General features: G+C 40.3%; 1 protein-coding gene across 1 annotated transcript; it reads left to right on the top strand.

The window, feature by feature from the left end:
- Positions 1-745: 745 nt before the first annotated feature.
- On the top strand, positions 746-18,371 carry scai (suppressor of cancer cell invasion). Its single transcript, XM_060049882.1, has 17 exons — positions 746-1,061; positions 3,086-3,210; positions 3,981-4,076; positions 4,677-4,763; positions 5,566-5,664; positions 7,682-7,778; positions 8,287-8,385; positions 9,447-9,599; positions 10,224-10,325; positions 10,532-10,633; positions 11,047-11,125; positions 11,408-11,507; positions 12,915-12,996; positions 13,111-13,183; positions 13,380-13,553; positions 14,120-14,220; positions 14,762-18,371. The coding sequence occupies exons 2-17, from the start codon at positions 3,104-3,106 to the stop codon at positions 14,906-14,908; spliced, it is 1,698 nt and encodes a 565-aa protein (XP_059905865.1). The 5' UTR covers positions 746-1,061; positions 3,086-3,103; the 3' UTR covers positions 14,909-18,371.
- The last annotated feature ends 627 nt before the right edge of the window (positions 18,372-18,998 follow it).

Consider the following 18,998-nt stretch of genomic DNA (forward strand, 5'->3'; position numbering starts at 1 on the left):
ACTATACATCATTTTGGTCAATTTAAAGATGAGGAAATAGAACTATAGGCTAGTTGAAAATAGGCAAATATAGGCCCACATCAATTATTATTTTTTTTCTGGGGGCGCTGGATTATGTTAGTAAATGTCCCTTTTTTGGTTTGAGTCCAACGACTTTAGTATAACTACTACATATAAATGAAAAATGCACCCAAAAAAAGCCCCTAAAATTTAAGCTTTATGTCATAACAAACTTGAATGTGAAATGTCATGCATGTACCTACCAAACTAGGCTACAGAAATTGTAAAAACGGTATAGAGGGTTTATGCTGTTTTGTATTGGTAAGCAGAGGCGTAAAGCCTATAATCGTCAAAAATAATATATTTATGATAATTCACCCTTTTTTTGTAGTTTCGATGTACAAATAAACATAGCCTATGTCATGAAAATCTCGCTTTTCTGGGAAGCGTCCGAATAATGCATATAATTAATGAATAACTCTAGTGGACACCAAGCAGCTTCAATTACAGCTTAATTTGAAATATAATACAACTAGGCTATATGTGTCTGGCAGTTTAATTATTATTTATTTGTCTATTTTTGTATTGATAATAGCATATAAAGAAACGTTGCCCAGTGCTACGTGCTTTCAAGAAAAAACGTGTTTAGGAAATTCCGAATGTATGGATTTGGGATGGAGCCAACCGTCCATCCTCCCGTCACGATTATCAATGGCTCGAGCCTGGCTTGCGTAAAACGACTCAACCCGGAAGCAGTTGGGCAGTTTGCGTGGAGTCTAGTGGAGAGCCGAGCAGTCTACGGTGGAGAGACTGGAGACCACCTCACAGTCGTTCAGCGGCAGCGGTCTCGGCTGTGACATTATCAGAGGACAATAATTGCATAAGGCAAAAATCATATGCATTTATCGGATTACGACAATTCGTTATGCACCAAGGTTAACTGTTTAGCCATAGGGTGGATTCCAAGAATGTTACACACCATCGGTAAAGCTCGGCGCAGCTTTTGTACAATTTTCTGAGAAGGACCCGTTTCGGTTCGTTAACGTTAGCAGGCTAGCGAGGTAAGGTTTTCAAAAGCAGACCCGGTTAATATTGCAGATCCATTAGTAACTAAATGAAAAATAACCATTAGTGTGCGGTCAATGATGTATGACCAGCGTTTTATTCTCTTTGCTGCAGGTTGATTTCTGTGTTTCAGATGTATGTGCTTTTGATGCGGTCGAAGCTCAGTGACTGAGACAAAAAGAAAGTGGGATGCCAGTACTGTCTCTTATTCATTTTTCCATCCTGTGTGTATTGCTTAATTGGTGAACACTGCAGTACAAATGTAACGTTACCGCGAAATAGGCAAGGCTGATGGAGACACGGGCAAACGATCCCATTCATTGTCATGCAATGAAGCCACTGGCAAAATCCATTGTTATTCAAATCAAAACGAAAATATAGAGATATTGTTGTATTACTCTTTGTATAATGAGTCGGAAAATATTTAGCTATTCGGAAAAACGCGTTTTGCACAAAGTGTGTAAAAATCGGCTCAGCATTCACATAGACCGAAAAGATGAATGAATAATGAAAGGACGTAGCCCACAACTATACTAACTGGACAACGTCCCTTATTGGTACTATTAGTCACTCACTACTAATGTAAACCATCGTTACTATAACTATGGTATCAGAGACCTCTTCTCAGAAATCTATACTAATTATTAAAAAAATCTGAGCATCATTGGGGGTAACGTGATGTGTAACATGTCCTTTGCAATGATATTTGATGACGTGATTCAGTCAGTCATTAAGAAACAAAAACAAGACTTATTTAAAATCTGAACGTGATTGCATATGTAATTGTACAGCAAAACCTCTTTATACTGGTAAACTGTTGGCATTCTGGTATATTTCTAAGGACCCCTAAACTGATAAAACATCTACAGTAAATGAGAAGCTGTAGCATTCACAATTAATACGATGATGTGTGTGAGGGTGCGTGTTTGATACCCGCATATCTTTTTTTATATTTTCTGTGACTCATTGCTCTAAGCTCAGGGATGTATTCATTCAACATCAGTACCGGACATAGGACTTAATATCCTTCATTTGAGACTTTGAGAATAATTTATTATGAACTTAACTGTTTTCCTAACCAGTTCACAATGCTGTATTGTAGAAAAAATTAACTAAAGTGAAATTCTCCACCGTCATCATAACGGTCTCACCAATATAGCATCTCTCCAATAGTCCTACCATGTATTACCATCCACATTTATTGAAGTTCCCAGTGCCTAGGTATTTAAGATGAAACGATGGGGTTTCTTGACCTGATTGCATATCCATTCGAGCGGACGGCAAGTTAGAGCTACAGTGAAATTTGTAATCTAGGGCATCTGAGGTCAACCTAAAAGAGGTGACAATGTGACGCAGGTTTCTTCACACTGTCTTCTTTTCTGTACTTTCTAGGCCTAATTAGGGCACCAACAATTTAGCATCCTGCCCTGCCTATATTGGGTTGATGAATAAATGCATTAATCCACTGTGCTTTCTGTATGAGACACTTATTGTCGCACTCAAGTCGTTATGACCTCACAGCTTCTATCGCATACATGGATTTGTTCATATCAAATCGGTTAACACTTAACATTAAGGGAATAAAATTAACATTAGCTATGTCGGTAATAAGCATAAACGAACAGTTAATTAGCAGTTAACTTATGTGTCAAGTTATCATTTACTTATGGTGTTCATGTTTACTAAGTAAGTTCATGTTAACAAATAAATGTATGCATTTCAATATTCAATAGGGTGAACCCAAACCTCCATGCTAATGCTGGATAGATAAGATGCTGATGATAGATCATGTAGATAATGTTAATTAACTTACTCTTATTGTAAAGTGTTAACATAACATATGAAATATGTGATAAGAGTATAATTGTTACGTGAAGTTGCTATAAGTCTATTAGGTTGATGTTGTGTACATGTAGGCCTATGCCTACATGCTAAGCCTTGCTAAGCCTCGGTTTTATTGCGATCATGGCAATGGGGATAGGCAATGTCGTTCATGTTTCCTATGTTTCTTTTTTGTCAGGTGTGAAAATTGACTGTCATGACTGGAGCTGAGGTTGAGGATGATATCCCGTTAGGTGAAAGGAAGACGGTCACAGATTTCTGCTATCTTTTGGACAAGTCCAAACAGCTCTTCAATGGACTTAGGTAGGTGTTTCTTCCATCATCCTCGTCTGCCATGCAAAAGCGCCACACCAATAAAAACCAATGGAAAAAAACATTGAAAGTCTTCAATATGTTACTCTGATATCAAGTGAGATTCTTTTTAGTAGAAAAAAAATCAGCGTGTGTGTGTGTGTGTGTGTGTGTGTGTGTGTGTGTGTGTGTGTGTGTGTGTGTGTGTGTGTGTGTGTGTGTGTGTGTGTGTGTGTGTGTGTGTGTGTGTGTGTGTGTGTGTGTGTGTGTGTGTGTGTATATGTATATATATGTGTATATTCCTCAAAATGTAGTTGTCGATCTTGCATTGCATGTTTTGTTATATTTCAGTCTTTATCTAATGCTTTACCCAAAGCATCTTGCGTTACTTTGGATGCGTCTATTAATTAGCATGATGGGGGGGGGGGCAAGATAATTTAATGACAATGCAGATAATGACCATCAACATTTATTTTGAATTCGAGTTACGAGAAAAGACCAGGTTCAACGCTTTTATTTGTTTGAACCGTCTGAATGTTTGAATTAGGTTTCATGAAAGGTTATTTTTTTACCTAAGAGTTGTTGACCTTACTTTGTAGAGATTTGTGTATACAAGGCCACACAGAGGGAATATAAGTCAGAGCTTTGAATATGTCTGGGTGACTTCAATAGGTTACTGTCTATTCTATATTCAATGGTATTGTATTTGCAGTATTCTGAATAGCACAATGAATTGCGGCATTCTGTCATTTGATGTTCCTATCCTGTTTGTTTTGTCAAAGGGATCTTCCGCAATACGGCCACAAACAATGGCAGTCCTACTTCGGACGAACCTTTGACGTGTATACAAAGTTGTGGAAATTTCAACAGCAACACAGGTCACTATTAACTCATCATTTTTTGTTCTGTACTGTAGTCCTTTCCAAGTGGGATTGTATGCCGGAAGTCATGCTCAGGGGGTCTGGTTTAAAACCGAATACACAGTTAAACTCCACCCCAGTGCCCAGCCCACCCATCAGAATGAGCACACTGCTTATAATAGACAGTTTTCCATGGAGTGGTTTCAGAGATTTGACTTAGTTTATGCACTCACTGTACCACTCTACTTCTATTCTATATATGTCACAATGATCCAAATTCTGGACCGGATTACAATTCTGAAGGAGTAAGTAAAGCCAACTAAGTCAAAAGATTGAGAAGATGTGTCCAGATAACAATGCATACCTAAAACATCACATTTAATCTACAATGAAAATAAACAGAATAGAAAGTATACCTACTCGGATCATTAAAGACAATCAAGTGATCCAGTAGATGAAGATGGATTGCATTCTCCAGATAACTATATGACAAAGATAAAAACATTCTCCAGTAACGATGGTTCCTGGGAGCTCAGCCTTTCTGTACCTTGCGAGCGTTTCGGTGACTTGAATGTCCTCATTCTCATTATTTTGTCCTTACTGTTGGTCTCTGGGCAGGCAGGTCCTGGACAGTCGGTATGGCTTGAAGAGATGGCAGATTGGGGAGGTGGCATCCAAAATCGGCCAGCTGTACTACCACTACTAGTAAGGAATCTGATATGTTGAATTATTTATTAACCTGTGTTGACCGTCTTAAAACAGTGTGATTTTCACAAAGCAGCAAAGAAGGTGTACATCTCTAAAGACAAATGCAAATATTTATTACTACTAGTATTAATTCACGGCACTTTAAAAATGCTGCGGGTCTCTACACCAGTACATTTATTTTCAGTGATTTTGAGCCCACTCCGCCAAAAGTCCCTATCCAGTGACATCTGGTGCTCTTTATAATGTGAAGATGAAGTGCTGTACAAGGGAACAGACATGCCAGCATCCTGAGCTATCAAGACTAAACATGGCAGTAAACCCCAAGTTGGTTGTATACAATTTGCATGCAATTGCAGCCTTAAAAAGCAAGTTTGTTTTTTCTTTGCTTGAACTAACTAATTTGGTAATTTCATTCTTCTTCATGTTCCTTCACTAATCCACTCATTTAGTACTTTTTTAGATTGAACCATTTACCAAATAGTAATTGTAGATGTAGAGAAACTCTTAAATCTAAAAACGGTCCTTTGCAATGGAACACTATAGGGGAATAAAGAGTTAGCTACTGTTTTTTTTGTTTATTTTCATAAGCTTCTGTCTGAAAATATCTAATGTACCAAAATACCTTTTTGCGTTTTTCTCGGTATTTCTAACAAAATCAGACTTATTTGGGATGACATAATAAGACTAATATCAGTCCAGACGGTTTGCTGTCAGATATTTTTGATGCACTTGTGAATTAGAAACCAACCATTCCATAAATAAAAGCAAGCATTTCTCTCTCTCCAATCTTGCTTGGCAGCCTTCGTACCTCAGAAACCAGTTACCTGAATGAGGCGTTCTCCTTCTACTCCGCCATCCGCCAGCGTTCCTATTACTTTCAGGTCAACAAGGAAGACCGGTAAGTTCAACACGTGTACACAAAGTGCAAACCGAAATTCAGTGGGATTTATTTATTTTACCAATTGAAACATATGCATGGATAAAATTAACTCCAATATGTATGTGGTTATTTCCACATACCAACACTATGATGGCCCTGAGAGCTCAACACACTGCAACTTAAGAATACACATGCCAATACACAAACCATTAGCAAATTAAGAAAGCATCTTCTTCAATTTGACCCCACACGCGCAGCATTTTTGGACTTACTGCAAATTCACTGCTACACTTGGTACCACTTCTGTTGTTGTTGGGTGCATTTGGCGGTGTGTTTCTGTAATGTCCTGTGCGGTCCCAATTCCTTGTGTTTTATCTATTTTCTAGTGCTTTATTAAGTTGCAGTGCATTGAGCTCTCAGGGCTCCTACACCAACAACCAAGTTGTCATGCATGCACAGCCACAGTCAAAGTACTGTGTTGAAGTGAGACTGCACCAGCAGCCTGTCTGATTCAAATGGCATCTGCTTCCCCTGGCGTTACTCACAGGCTGCCTAATGACTTGAGTTGTCATCACAGTTGTCACTAATGACTTGAGGTGTCACTGACCACATTGAGATCACAGGATTCTCCATGAACATGTTTGGGCCCATCATTATAGAATTGTATGAATCTGTGATAAATTTGTTCTAAGTAAGAATTCCAAAGCAGATTTTAAATGTTGTACTTGTGCAGTAAACACATTGCATTACTTAAGCAATAAGTCACAAGAAGACAGACACTGTACTTTTCTGTGTCCTAATGCTTTTATAAAATGGTTGCTAAAACTATAGACTACCTACCACTCAGCAACATTATACGCGATAAACTATTGAATACAAAACATCGTTCTTCCGCCACGCAATATAGTTCTTCAAGACGGAAAAATGGTTGCCAAGCAACACAGGCTAGCACTTTGATTGGCGGTGCCTTAATAATTAAAATGAGTTGTTATATGGTCACAGGTGTGTGTTTGATGGAACATTTGACAAACTGTGAATAGATATTATTAGACACTTTCATCTCTAATACTGTCGGGTTTTGATCGTTTAATATTATTGAGCATTTTATTTAGCTGTCCAGATCAATACCTTGGCAATAGTTATATTTTGACCATTAGCTAATGTTGGATTACTAGAACATTTATTGAACATTGAACATTTACATTGAACTGTTAAAAGGCAAAAGTGTCCTGTTATTGTAAAATAATGCAAATCCATGTAACATAATGAACCAATCAGGATCAAATATCAACAATGCTGCGGTAAAAACACGAAGAGCAGAGCTCTCAATGTCATCCTTTTTTATATCAAGCCCTGGTTGGGTTCACTCTATTCATTATTAGATTATTCATAACGTCAGCAGGAGACTATTCTGGACTACGATAAAGTAGACAATACACCACTGCTGGGAGGGAGGAAACCATAGTTATGCCAGCCAGCCAGCGGCCACACTTTCTAGTGCTTGACGTTGTAATAATAATAATACATTTCATTTAGAGGCGCCTTTCAAGGCACCCAAGGTCACCTTACAGAGCATATAGTCATCATACATTTTTTAAAAAAACAAGACATTGTGGAAAAAAATAAATAAATTAATTAATTAACATAAGCAATAAGAAAAAAACAAACAAAAAAAACAACAAAAAAAACAAACAATCAAAACAGTGATCAGTTAGACGTTGTGAGCGAGTTTGAGTGTGAGTGTGTGTGAGTCATCGCCTTCAAGTAGCAGGTAGAAGGTCTTGAACAGTCAAACTGTGTGTGACACATTCCCATACAGGTGGGAGACCACTTGTTGCAAGAGAATACCCAAATATTTAGCCAAGCACTATTAGGACACTTTTGGTACTCTGTTAACATCTCTGTAAAAGATAAAAGCCAATAAAATGAAGGAATACATGTATTGATAATAGTATTGGGCAAAAGTAGAGTTTATGTCATACATGATTATGTATGAATTTGCATGATTGTTCAATTTTTCTTTCTCATTTGTTAGGCCAGAATTGGTTGTGAAGAAGCTCCGGTATTATGCCCGATACATCGTCGTGTGTTTACTGCTGAACAAGATGGACCTGGTGAAAGTGTTGGTCAAGGTACGGAGGAAATGTCTTCATTCTACTGCGTGGTGTGACGTTGAACCCAACTGTTACTATGACAACCCACTCCACTTATCACCTATTGCATTTATACAGCGCTTTTCTATCCAGTGGATACTCAAGGCACTTTACAATATGGCCTAACATTAACCAATTCATGCACAATTACACAACGACGGCAGTGTCAGCCATGCAAGGCGACAGCCATCTCGTCAGGAGCAGTTAGGGTGAGGTGTCTTGCTCAGGGACACCTCGACACTGGCAACCTTCCGGTTACCAGCCAATCCGATCTACCTCCTGAGCCCCATGCCACAATGACCTTTGATGTAAACCTAGATGTATTGACAACCACCAGTCTATCTGTAACTCTAGCTGTGACCGAAGACTTATGGTTCTTGGACGATATTTCGATGTTTAAAACCCACACCAATGGTTGGTACTGTGTGTACTGTTCCGTTGACGTGTGTGCATCGGACCTGCCCTTTGCACCTGTCTCTGCCTGCAGGAGCTGTCTGAGGAGATCGAGGATTACACGCAGAGGTTCAACACGGAGGACCAGTTGGAATGGAACTTGGTTTTACAAGAGGTGGCAGCTTTCGTGGAGGTAAGTCCGTCGTTAAGGCCAACACTCGAGTAGCTACAGCTGGTCATCTGGCATGATGAAATGAGAAACGGTCATATAACCAACCAGCTTCAAAGACACGAAGAGAAGAAGAATCTGGCATGTCTCAGATTTTATCAAGATGGGTATGTCCGGATATTATTTGGCAGAGATTTAGCCGGTTGAGATTTGCGTTTAGGGTTCTGGTTCTGGTCACCATGACGACAAGAATTGCATTGCTATAAGAGGTCACGTGACCTAAACAAAATTCAAACTCTCCCTCAAACATTTATGCGTGTGGCCCAAACTATACCGCTGTTGATGTTCCAACCTGACACTAAAAGCTTTTACCCTCTTGGCACCTCCCATGTATAACGGACAACGTTCCTCATTGTCCTCCTCATGTACCTCTGGCAGCAGCTGGTGTTATGAGCTGAGGGTTTCATGAAGTTCCATAAAAGTTCAAGCATTGCAGTTCTAGAAGTTCTGGGACAAGCAGACTATATATGTGAAAAATAACCAAGATAATGTGCAGGGACACGATGTGACCTCTAGTCTAGAGGTCTTCAACTTTGTTCATCCCGTGAGGGATATCCGGGTCTTACAGCAGCAAATGATAGAAATAGAAGAGATGTATGGCTGGCTATTGGGTTGAAGAGAGTAATAGAACTAGGAATGAAAGAAACAATATATCTAATGGTTGAAATGTTGGCTTCCGTGATCCACGAGGTGTGTTTTGGTTTTGAAACCGGCCACTTTCACGTAACTCACATAAATGTAAACATTATCAACAGGGGCAAGATATGTAAGGTCAGGATAGGAGTGAGTTAGTCCAACTGTTTCCTGGAACCGGGCCATAACATGACAGACTTGGAATAGTCTTTACCCATCTCCATAGTCATTATTCTAACTACCAGTACAATGATACAATCAAACCATCATAGACATCAAGTGTCCAAGTGACTTCAGTGTTCAGCCTATACTACCTGATTCAAAGGATAACATCTTCATCCATTGATGCAACATTGATATACCTTTGTCTCTTCTTTGTGTGCGGTTGCCAGGCGGATCCCGTGATGGTCGTCAATGACAACAACGTGGTGGTGGTCCATAGCAACCGGCTCCAGGAGGGGTGCGTGCCCCCGCTGGAACAAGGCATGGTGGTGGGGCAGTTGGTCCTGGCAGACGCTCTGATCATCGGCAACAGTAACAACCAGGTTTTGATGCACTCGCTTTGAATGGACATTTCCATCACACACACACACGCGGGCACAGGGAGAGTGCTAGGCTTAGCATGAGCTATCGAGGTGTTCCCCCAACCGCAAGGTGTCTTCCTGTTGCATCACTACAGCCGTTAGTTGAGCTGACACTGGTGATTTGCTTCCCCTGTACTGCTCTGCTGTATGAGTTGGTATTCTCATGTTCTGTTTGTGGATATCGATTGGGTGAAGATATTTGTTTGGATAGATCGAGTCGAGGCAATCACTGTTAAATCATATACCTATATGTTCAATATTTGAATTAAAGTTAACGATGCATTTTCATAAAGTTCAAGTATTCATACCATTTTTTTATGTTACATTAAGATGAACCGATTACGAGTTGTTATTTTTAGTTTGTGCAGCATATTTAAATCCTGTATTCATTCCGCCAATAAGTGTTTTCGACCATGTCAGTTAAACTTCTGTCTTTTGTTTTGTGACGTGTGTGTGTGTGTGTGTGTGTGTGTGTGTGTGTGTGTGTGTGTGTGTGTGTGTGTGTGTGTGTGTGTGTGTGTGTGTGTGTGTGTGTGTGTGTGTGTGTGTGTGTGTGTGTGTGTGTGTGTGTGTGTGTGTGTGTAGGTGAAGTTCAGTGAGTTGACCATCGACATGTTCCGCATGCTCCAAGCTCTGGAGAGGGAGCCAGTGAACCTGGCCACGCAGACTTCTAAAGCAGGCCCTCTGGTGAGGGAAATGTCTGTTGTATTAGTCTACAACCATGTGGAACTGGTCAAATTCAGCCACGTTTAGATCCGAAATTCTCCACATTGGGAAAGAATTCGAGCACTCTTTGACAATGTTATCGTTTACTTGTGACTATTATTCACAGTGGAACTAAAACTGTACCCCACTTCATTAACAATAACATCCGTGGCATGTTTTGATTTTAGGAGCCAAATGAGAAGCCAGCGAAACGAGAGAACCCTCATAAGTATCTTCTATACAAGCCAACCTTCAGCCAGCTTTTTACCTTCTTGTCTGCCTCTTTTAAGGTCAGTACCCTTTTTATGTCATGCATAAATAAAAGAGACCTCAAACCCTTATTTTATTTATAGAGGACTTCATCTGAGGACAGGAATATTGTCTACAGAGCCCATTTCTACATTCGTATTCCTTCTCTACGTTACATATTACCAATCGAAAGGATTATTTTGTGCTGAAACAGATTCATATATTAACGGCATGCCTGAATTATATGACGTTGTTTGCTTTTAACAATATATTATTATTCAAAATCATTCCAAATATATTCTGGCCGAGTGTTTTAATGAAGGGATGTGATTTGTTGATTTGGTTTTCACCAGCATTGCAACTCATACAGGCACCCTTTAAGCACTTTGGATGTTAATAATCTGCCAAACGACTAAATAAATAATGGTAAATGTGTTCTGAACATGTCTTCTAGGAACTGCCTGCAAACAGCGTTCTGCTGGTGTACCTGTCTGCTACTGGAGTCTTCCCAGTTGGCCGGTCAGATTATGAAGGTCAATTCACTTTCATTTTGTTCGTTGTTATTGATTCCTTACATTAGATCTACAATGACATCTAAAATATAATTGATAGTTTGCTCTTTTTTCCCCAATAGCATTCAGTAACCAAATTATCCTTCCATAAATACTACATAAAAGTTGATCATATTTAAGAACAGTAATTTTACTTATTTGACTATTCCAATCGAAACACAGATACATATGGTTGAACCTGTTTAGTTTGTTGCTGTTTCATGTGATTGATGTGGCGAGTTCATCTTCTGAACCTTTGAACAGGTCCGTATGATTTCGGAGGAGTTCTGACCAATACGAACCGAGACGTTGTGAACGGGGAGACGGCGCAGAAGAAAAGTCAGGCCCAGAAAGAAATGCACTGGTACGTGTTTTAGTACTGAGTCACGCTAGAGAGAGCCTAGGAGCAGTCATTATGGGCTGAACTGGCACTGACCTACCACGCTGTTCTTTGGTACAATGGGTCGAACACATTGCATGTGTGAACAACAAGTTTGCGTTGAGCGTTTGTGTGCGAGACCAGCACTGGACAACAGCGCCTCATGTTGCACCTCAAACAGGAATGGGCTTGAGCAGCAAAAGCAGTGGGCTTCCGCGCCGTCTTAGAACATTCAGAGCTTTAATACTCCGTCTGGTGTGGTCGATTGGATCGCTTCAGCACGCCACCACGCCCACCATCTGCTGCCACTTGCACACGATGGAGGAGGCTGCCTATTTGTCATCACCAGTCCATCAAACCTGCACAGTAGAGAGACAGTTAAGGAAGAGTTATGGTTCCACGTTGACGCAACGCACTGACCACGCAGTCGCTTCGATGCAGTCGTGAACCTGTTATGGTTCTGCGTCGGGTTTACGTTAGCCGACCAATCACATTCCTTGCTGCTGCGTCTCGACGCACGGTTAACATTTTTGGGAGGCGCAGGCCAGGCCCTTGCAGTGAACGCATAGAGGGTCCACAAGGACGTAAGGGGTCCGTAAACCCCCTTGCGGTGCGTCGACGTACAACCATAACTAAGCCTTTGGCCAAAGCTGTGTCCCAGACTTTCCGTGTGGGAAGGCTGGCTCTGCGACACTGCCTCCAGCTGTCATCTCCCGACGTCGTCCGTGTGTGTCCGTGAACGTCAATGTATTTGGATGTACATCAGTGTATGTCAATGTGTTTCAATTGACGTCAAATGTCAGTGTACGTCATTGTGTACGTCATTGTACGCATCCAATGGCCTTGACAGTCTCCGATGACTCCTCTGTGCTTGGGTCTATGAAGCAGTGGTTCCCAACCATTGTGGCTGCATGGCCCTGGTGGGCTCTGAGCCATTCTAAGTGTGCCGTGGAACCTCTTGGGTTTCAATGCATAATCCTGACTTAGGTCTCAGTGACACGATTGGAAAATATACAAATGTGATGCAAGTAAAGTAGTTCCTATATATTGATAATTTGCTTCATTATTTATTTGTTGATTCGATGACAAATAATGCAATTGGATGTCTGATTTGATGTATCCATGTGTTGATGTTTTTTAAAAAGTCTGCTGTATTGCGAAGATTGCCACTAAAGTTTGTTTAGGACAAACAAGGCGAGGTGTACCTGGAAATAAAGTGCCACAGAATACTTTATTGAATTCAAAAGTACCACAGAGTTTCCAGCTTTTATTCAGCTTTATTGACAATGCAGACCGGTCACTGTGTTGCAGTATCATGACTTTACCCCTGAATGTACTGTGGGGTATGAGTGTATGATACTGGAGTGTCTTTTCTCTGCTTCTCTTCATCAGCCTTCATCCTGGAGACCTGTTCCCTTTCACCCGGAAGCCTCTTTTTGTCATCGTGGATTCCACCAACAGTACAGCATTTAAGGTGAGTCGTTTTTTGGGGGAAAGTAATATACACAAGAAAATAGTGAGATGGTAAAGGCTGAACAATGTTATGTGTTTATTGTTATAAAAAAAGTACATGAAATCTTTCTACCAGAACTTCAACAACCTCTTTGGCCAGCCTCTGGTGTGTCTAATGTCTCCAACATCGTATCCTAAGAGTGTACAAGGTGAAACACTAAGATTATTCCGTTGTTTTCCTTTCCTAGATCAGAGCATGACCTGTCAGAAATGTTTTGTCGAAAAAAAAAAGTAATCCTCATTGCTCCAAATTGAATTGGTGGTTCCTGAGTGTTTCTGGTTTTGATTGTATGTTGTTTTGATTGTATGTTGATTGTATGTTGCCATGGCACTGTTCTGTTTCAGATCAGACCCAAAGAGGCAGTCTATTCACGCTGTTCCTCTACTGCCCCCTGTTGGCGTTCTTCTCCGTGTGTGGCTTGAGCAGCGTGCGGCGTGGCCTATGGGAGCGGGCTCAGGAGTTGCTCCGAAAGGTCTACCGTGACATCGGTCAGATGATAACGCGATCGAGGACAATGGGTATGTTTTATTGTTCTGCATATTTTCCAAAATCATCACAATTAAATGTACTCTTGTAAGAGTCAGAAATTCCTTCTCATTACTGGCCCCGTTTGGCCGGTAAGTGAACTGCAGCCTGCTGGAGAATCGCACTGGAGTGCGAGCTCGTGAGATGAGGCAAAAACAATCAGGAACAAATGTATAATAATATATAACTAGTTATAAACAGCCAATGGGAATGGCATCCGTCGATATTGTGAAGATAAAATGGACAAAATAATAAGATAATTTTTGCAATTATCTAAGCACAGAGGTCACTTACTTCCCTTTTCCTTATAAAGCCGTCCAGGTTCAAATATAATGGAAAAATATTTCTCATTTTTTACTTCATTTTCAAAACCTGTTCATATATTCGCAATTTATGCGAGCAAAATAAGTATTGATATGCTTGTTAGGACTCTGATACAACGTAAAAAGTCAATCCTGAGAAGATCCAGCCTCCATTCTCAAGTGAAACACAGTAGTCTGAAGCCTGTGTTGACGTCCATCTTTTGATTTCATGTCGTCCCTCTCTTTGACCTCGGCAGACCAAGCCTTTCTACAGTTCTACGGAGACGAGTTCCTCCGACTGATCCTCATCCGCTTCGTGTTCTGCTCCGCCGCACTCAGGATGCACAAGCTCTTCAGAGTAAGTCTGCAGGCTGCCCCTACACTTTCTGAGAGACGTACTCTGTGAGCAAAACTGATCTTGGATAAGCTCAGGTAAACAGTTTGATTCAAATGCATAGAAAAAGAGAAATGGAACGTGCAGCCGTAATTTTGTCCTCCTCTAAAATGACTATATACACTTTGGTTTGTCATTTGTCATTTCTTGACAATAAATTGAACTTTTTTTTAACTTGAATCGATTTTTTTTTATTAAATATGTGTGATACATATCAGGCCACTCGCCCAAAAGGCAGAATCGTGCCCCTCACTGTACATTGATTCATTTGTGTTTTTCTTTGTTTTGAACAAACAAAAATCCCTACAAGATTATCTGCCCAATGGTCTCTAACACTGCCTCCATATTGTGTGTGTGTGTGTGTGTGTGTGTGTGTGTGTGTGTGTGTGTGTGTGTGTGTGTGTGTGTGTGTGTGTGTGTGTGTGTGTGTGTGTGTGTGTGTGTGTGTGTGTGTGTGTGTGTGTGTGTGTGTGTGTGTGTGTGTGTGTCCTGCGCTGCTTGGTAGGAGACCCAGAGCTTCCCAGAGTCCTACCCGGAGCTCCCCAAGCAGGACACGGTGGAGAGCAGCGTCCTGCAGAAGCACATCCTGGAGCTCGCCGCCATGCTGGACGTGCAGAACTTGTTCTGGGATGACTCACTAGAGGGCTACTAGACTCAGATCTACCCCGCCAGGGCAGATTGACACAAGTATAACCCCCCCACCCCCCCCCCCCCCCCTCCACCATTTTCTTTACATCAAACCAATCGGCCAATCACAGCTTTACGTTGGGCATCCGTTTGTTTTGAAGGCGTCGCCACGTCTCAGTGAAACTAGATCTGATGGTGTTTAAAATAGTGTGTATACACTGAGCTTTGATGGTCTTAAACCCCTTAAGTATGTGAATACTGTAAGATGTTAACAAAAAGGTGCCCCCCCCCCCGGTTAAAGCAGATACTTAGTTCAAACTATAATTTTCTACTATTAGGTTCTGCTGTGTTTGTATGGCAATATTCTCAACATACGCTAGAAGAACCCAGATGTCTTGTTTCAAACTATATCTGGTCCTCAACTATATCTTGTCCTCTAGCTCCAGTTTGTGTTCAACGATCATCTGGAAGATTGGTCCCATTATGAACGACAAATGGACTAGGCGTGGGGGGGGGGGGGGGGGGGGGAAGAATAAGTCCCATTTTGTTACTACATTTTTCATCAGTGCATGTGTATGTATATACCTCCTATTTGTCACGGTTGCATCACACTGTGACAGGAAGGTCGCAGCTCCAGTACTCTGTAGGGAAACAAACGGTGCTTTTCGTACTCATCTATCACTAACGCGCCTTCCGAGCAGGTTAGCAACGAGCTAAGTGTGGGTCGATCAATACTAGGTTGAGCTCCGAGTCGACATTGTACAGACTTGCCGTTTGGAGCTTCGACTGAGGAGATGGATCACTGAAATGGTGGTGAAACATAATGTTTACAAGTTTAGAGTAACCTTAACTATTGCTTGCGGTTTTTCTGGTGAATAAGTTAGGGTTACGCGAGTAGCAGAATTTTGTCAATGTTTTGATCTCCATGCAGTGTAGCATATTGACTTTTAGTTTGAAGAGGTATCAATTACGACCTCCCTCCCGGGCTAAGGGTCCTGCCGACCAAAGCCCCCTGAATAGAACTGCCGTAGGCATTTCTCTGAATATTTATAGATTTATTTCGTGCAACATTCCTATTATTTATTCCCATTGATAAGCCTCTCCTTAAACAAAATAGTTACTGTGCCGTTGAAACCAACAAGAGTAGCATATGTCAATATTATATAAAGGATTTAGCAAATTCTTTCTGCTAGATTACCTGTGTTCGAATGTGTCAATTTATCTGAACCATACTAAGTATTCTGGGAAGTACAAAGTGATGGTTACGAATCAAGCAGCGAAGTTGCATTTCCCTCAACAAAATAAAGAACTGATACAATTGCGAAATAAGTAGCTTTGGAGTTAATTACAAATAATGTTTTTAAAGTAACATGTTTATTTGTTATTTTTGTTGTTTATTTTAGTTTAGTGTTTCGATAAAGTATTATTTATTGAATGTTACCCTATTTTGCACAGCTTCTGCAAAACCTTGTTTTGGCACGTATGTGTTTTGTTTATAATGTGAAGAGTCTGTAAGAAAAAAAAAAAGTGGAATCATATTTAATTGCCTTGTAGAAGTAGGCAATGCGATCATTGATGAGGGCCCAATGGTGTTATGCGATATACGGTGTATATATCTACTATTCATACATTCCAGCATTCCAAAAAAATATAGACCACGTTTCCTCTATTCCAGAACTGATGAGGGAAAACTGGTCTTTAATGACCGACATATTATACTAGTTAAACGGTAACATTTTTAATATCGACTTCCACGTTTGTTTTTTTTCTCTGTGTTTACAAATGTTATTCTGATTATGATATCGTAGCCTCGCACTTTACTCTATGGAGTTATGATCTTATTATTATTATTATTCTCTTGTTTGTTGTGCTGTCGGGGGGGTTAACGAAGAGAAAATGGACCCATGCTCTGGGCCTCCATGCCGACTCTCACACGAATGATCTTCTCGGCCCAAAGGGACGTGTGAGGTCATCACGGGATTTCAAAGACTATCTTGAATAATCCGGGTCAATTTATTTTTGTTCCTCTCATCCGTATGTGGAAAAAAAAGGTTTTTTGGTTACGTTAAAAAAACGAACCGAGGAAGTGACAGGTGAAATTCAAGGGATATCTGCTAGCGATATCTTCTTGCGTCGGTTGTACGTCGTGCTCTTAAGGTGTGAGTGTGATCGGTTACAAGCCGTTTTGAAAATCTGGTTCTTCTGACATCACAAGTGGCCGTGTCCACTTAGCCGTGTGACGGATAGATCAGTCTAACAGCCTACCCAGTGGACTGTAGCAAACGTTGCTCATCTATCCGTCATACAGCTAGGTGTACACGCCCACTTGTGATGTCATAAGAGCCAGATATGTCACACCAGGTGTGACATGCCACACCTGGTGGCATGTCATGGGACCTTTAAACAATGTTGGCAGGGGTGCTCAGGCTGTGAGGAGTTAACGACTTACCTGTATTTTCTTTTCAACTTGTTGACATGTCTAATGGGGATTAATTGTGTACCATTTTATTTTTTCACTCTGACCGTTGCCATTGCCTTGCGTTTTCTTTGCAGTTGCAGATATATGTAGGATGGAATCTAGAGGTGATTCATCTGGTGCTTTTTATGCTTTGCTATTGTTCCTTTGTCTTTGATTGTGGATCATGAACAATCTAATGGTAAGCCTTTTACTTTTTGCTCATAATGTATGATAGGATGGCTTTTACCCAAGGTTTAACAGTTAAAGATTGCATGAGGCATATCAATGTAAATTCTCTGTCTATTGCATTTTGTAAATGTTATCTGTTGGCCTGAAAAGGTTACGTTCTGCCCTTTTTGTTATGTTGTGCCAATCATGTGTTTGGGCATCTATGATGGTGACAGAAATCTTGCCATAAAAACAATGGCATTGATAAGCAGTTATAATTAGCATTTTAAGTAACGACAATGTGACCAACTGATGACTGGTCAATCGAAGCTTCACTACTCACTGGTTGTTCATTTGTAACTAAACAGCGAGGTGAAAACCCCATGAGAATAATGTTCTGTGTATATCAGTGTAAGCATGTGTAGTTTCACTTGGAAAAAAGGGTTGAGAGACTGTATAGAATTCCAAAAAAAAGTACATTCCCTTTAAAATATCTAAAATATGAATTGTTTGAAAACAAATGGCAAATGCATTATAACTAAACTGTCTTATCTATCGAGGAAGATGCGACGCTTTGCAACTCATTTAGTTTTAGGGATGGGATCACCGTTTGTGTATATGCCCCACACGTTGTTTCCCTTCATGACTTGCACCACGGAACACATGATATAATGTGATTCTGTATAGACTCAAGCACAACATCCAATGCTTAAAGTAATGGACACACCTTGATTAAGAGCATGTCAACAAAGCCTATTTTAAATACATCAGACACAAATAAATGAAGAAAAAAAAAAACTGCCAGCTGTTCAATCCTATTTTGTCTCTCTCAGACATTTGGGACCATTTTTACCTTTTTATACTTGTACAAATTATTTAAAAGATGGGTAATCCACCTTATAGCAAATTGTTTGACCTGCTTGCTGGTGTGATTTTCATAGTCGGTGTCATACTGTCTATCGTGTTTTCAATATTTCAAACAAAAAAAGCGATATCCGTACAAAAAAGCATGTTTGTTTAGAATAGAAAGTGCCAAAGACTGGTGTATTCTCACTTTTCCATTCCAATAATTGAAATCAATTATTGTAACTGATGTTTTATCTGCCATCCCAGATGAAGCTAATAAAAGCGGTTGTTTGGCATTGGAGTTTCCTTACTTTTCTGTTGTCTGTGGTGAAGCATTTTTCATGAAGGTTGAGCCCTCATACCCAGAATATAAATTGAGGGTAACACATTACTATTAAGAATATATATAAAATGCAACGGGTATGTCGGTAGTAGGAACAACTTGTCAACGTTTAGTTTATTCAATAGTTTAGCTACAATGTAGTTGTAATATTATGTTTTTTTTATAATGGTAAAAAAATAAATAATCCTTCTATATCGTTTGGCGTCCCTCCGTTTCCGTAGTAATGAATGGTCTTTTTGTTACGTTTTACTACCATGGTGACCGCGTTGCTATGGTACATGAGCGCTCCTCCTCCAATAG

Source organism: Gadus macrocephalus, chromosome 4 (assembly GCF_031168955.1).
Source record: "Gadus macrocephalus chromosome 4, ASM3116895v1".
Lineage (NCBI taxonomy): Eukaryota > Metazoa > Chordata > Actinopteri > Gadiformes > Gadidae > Gadus > Gadus macrocephalus.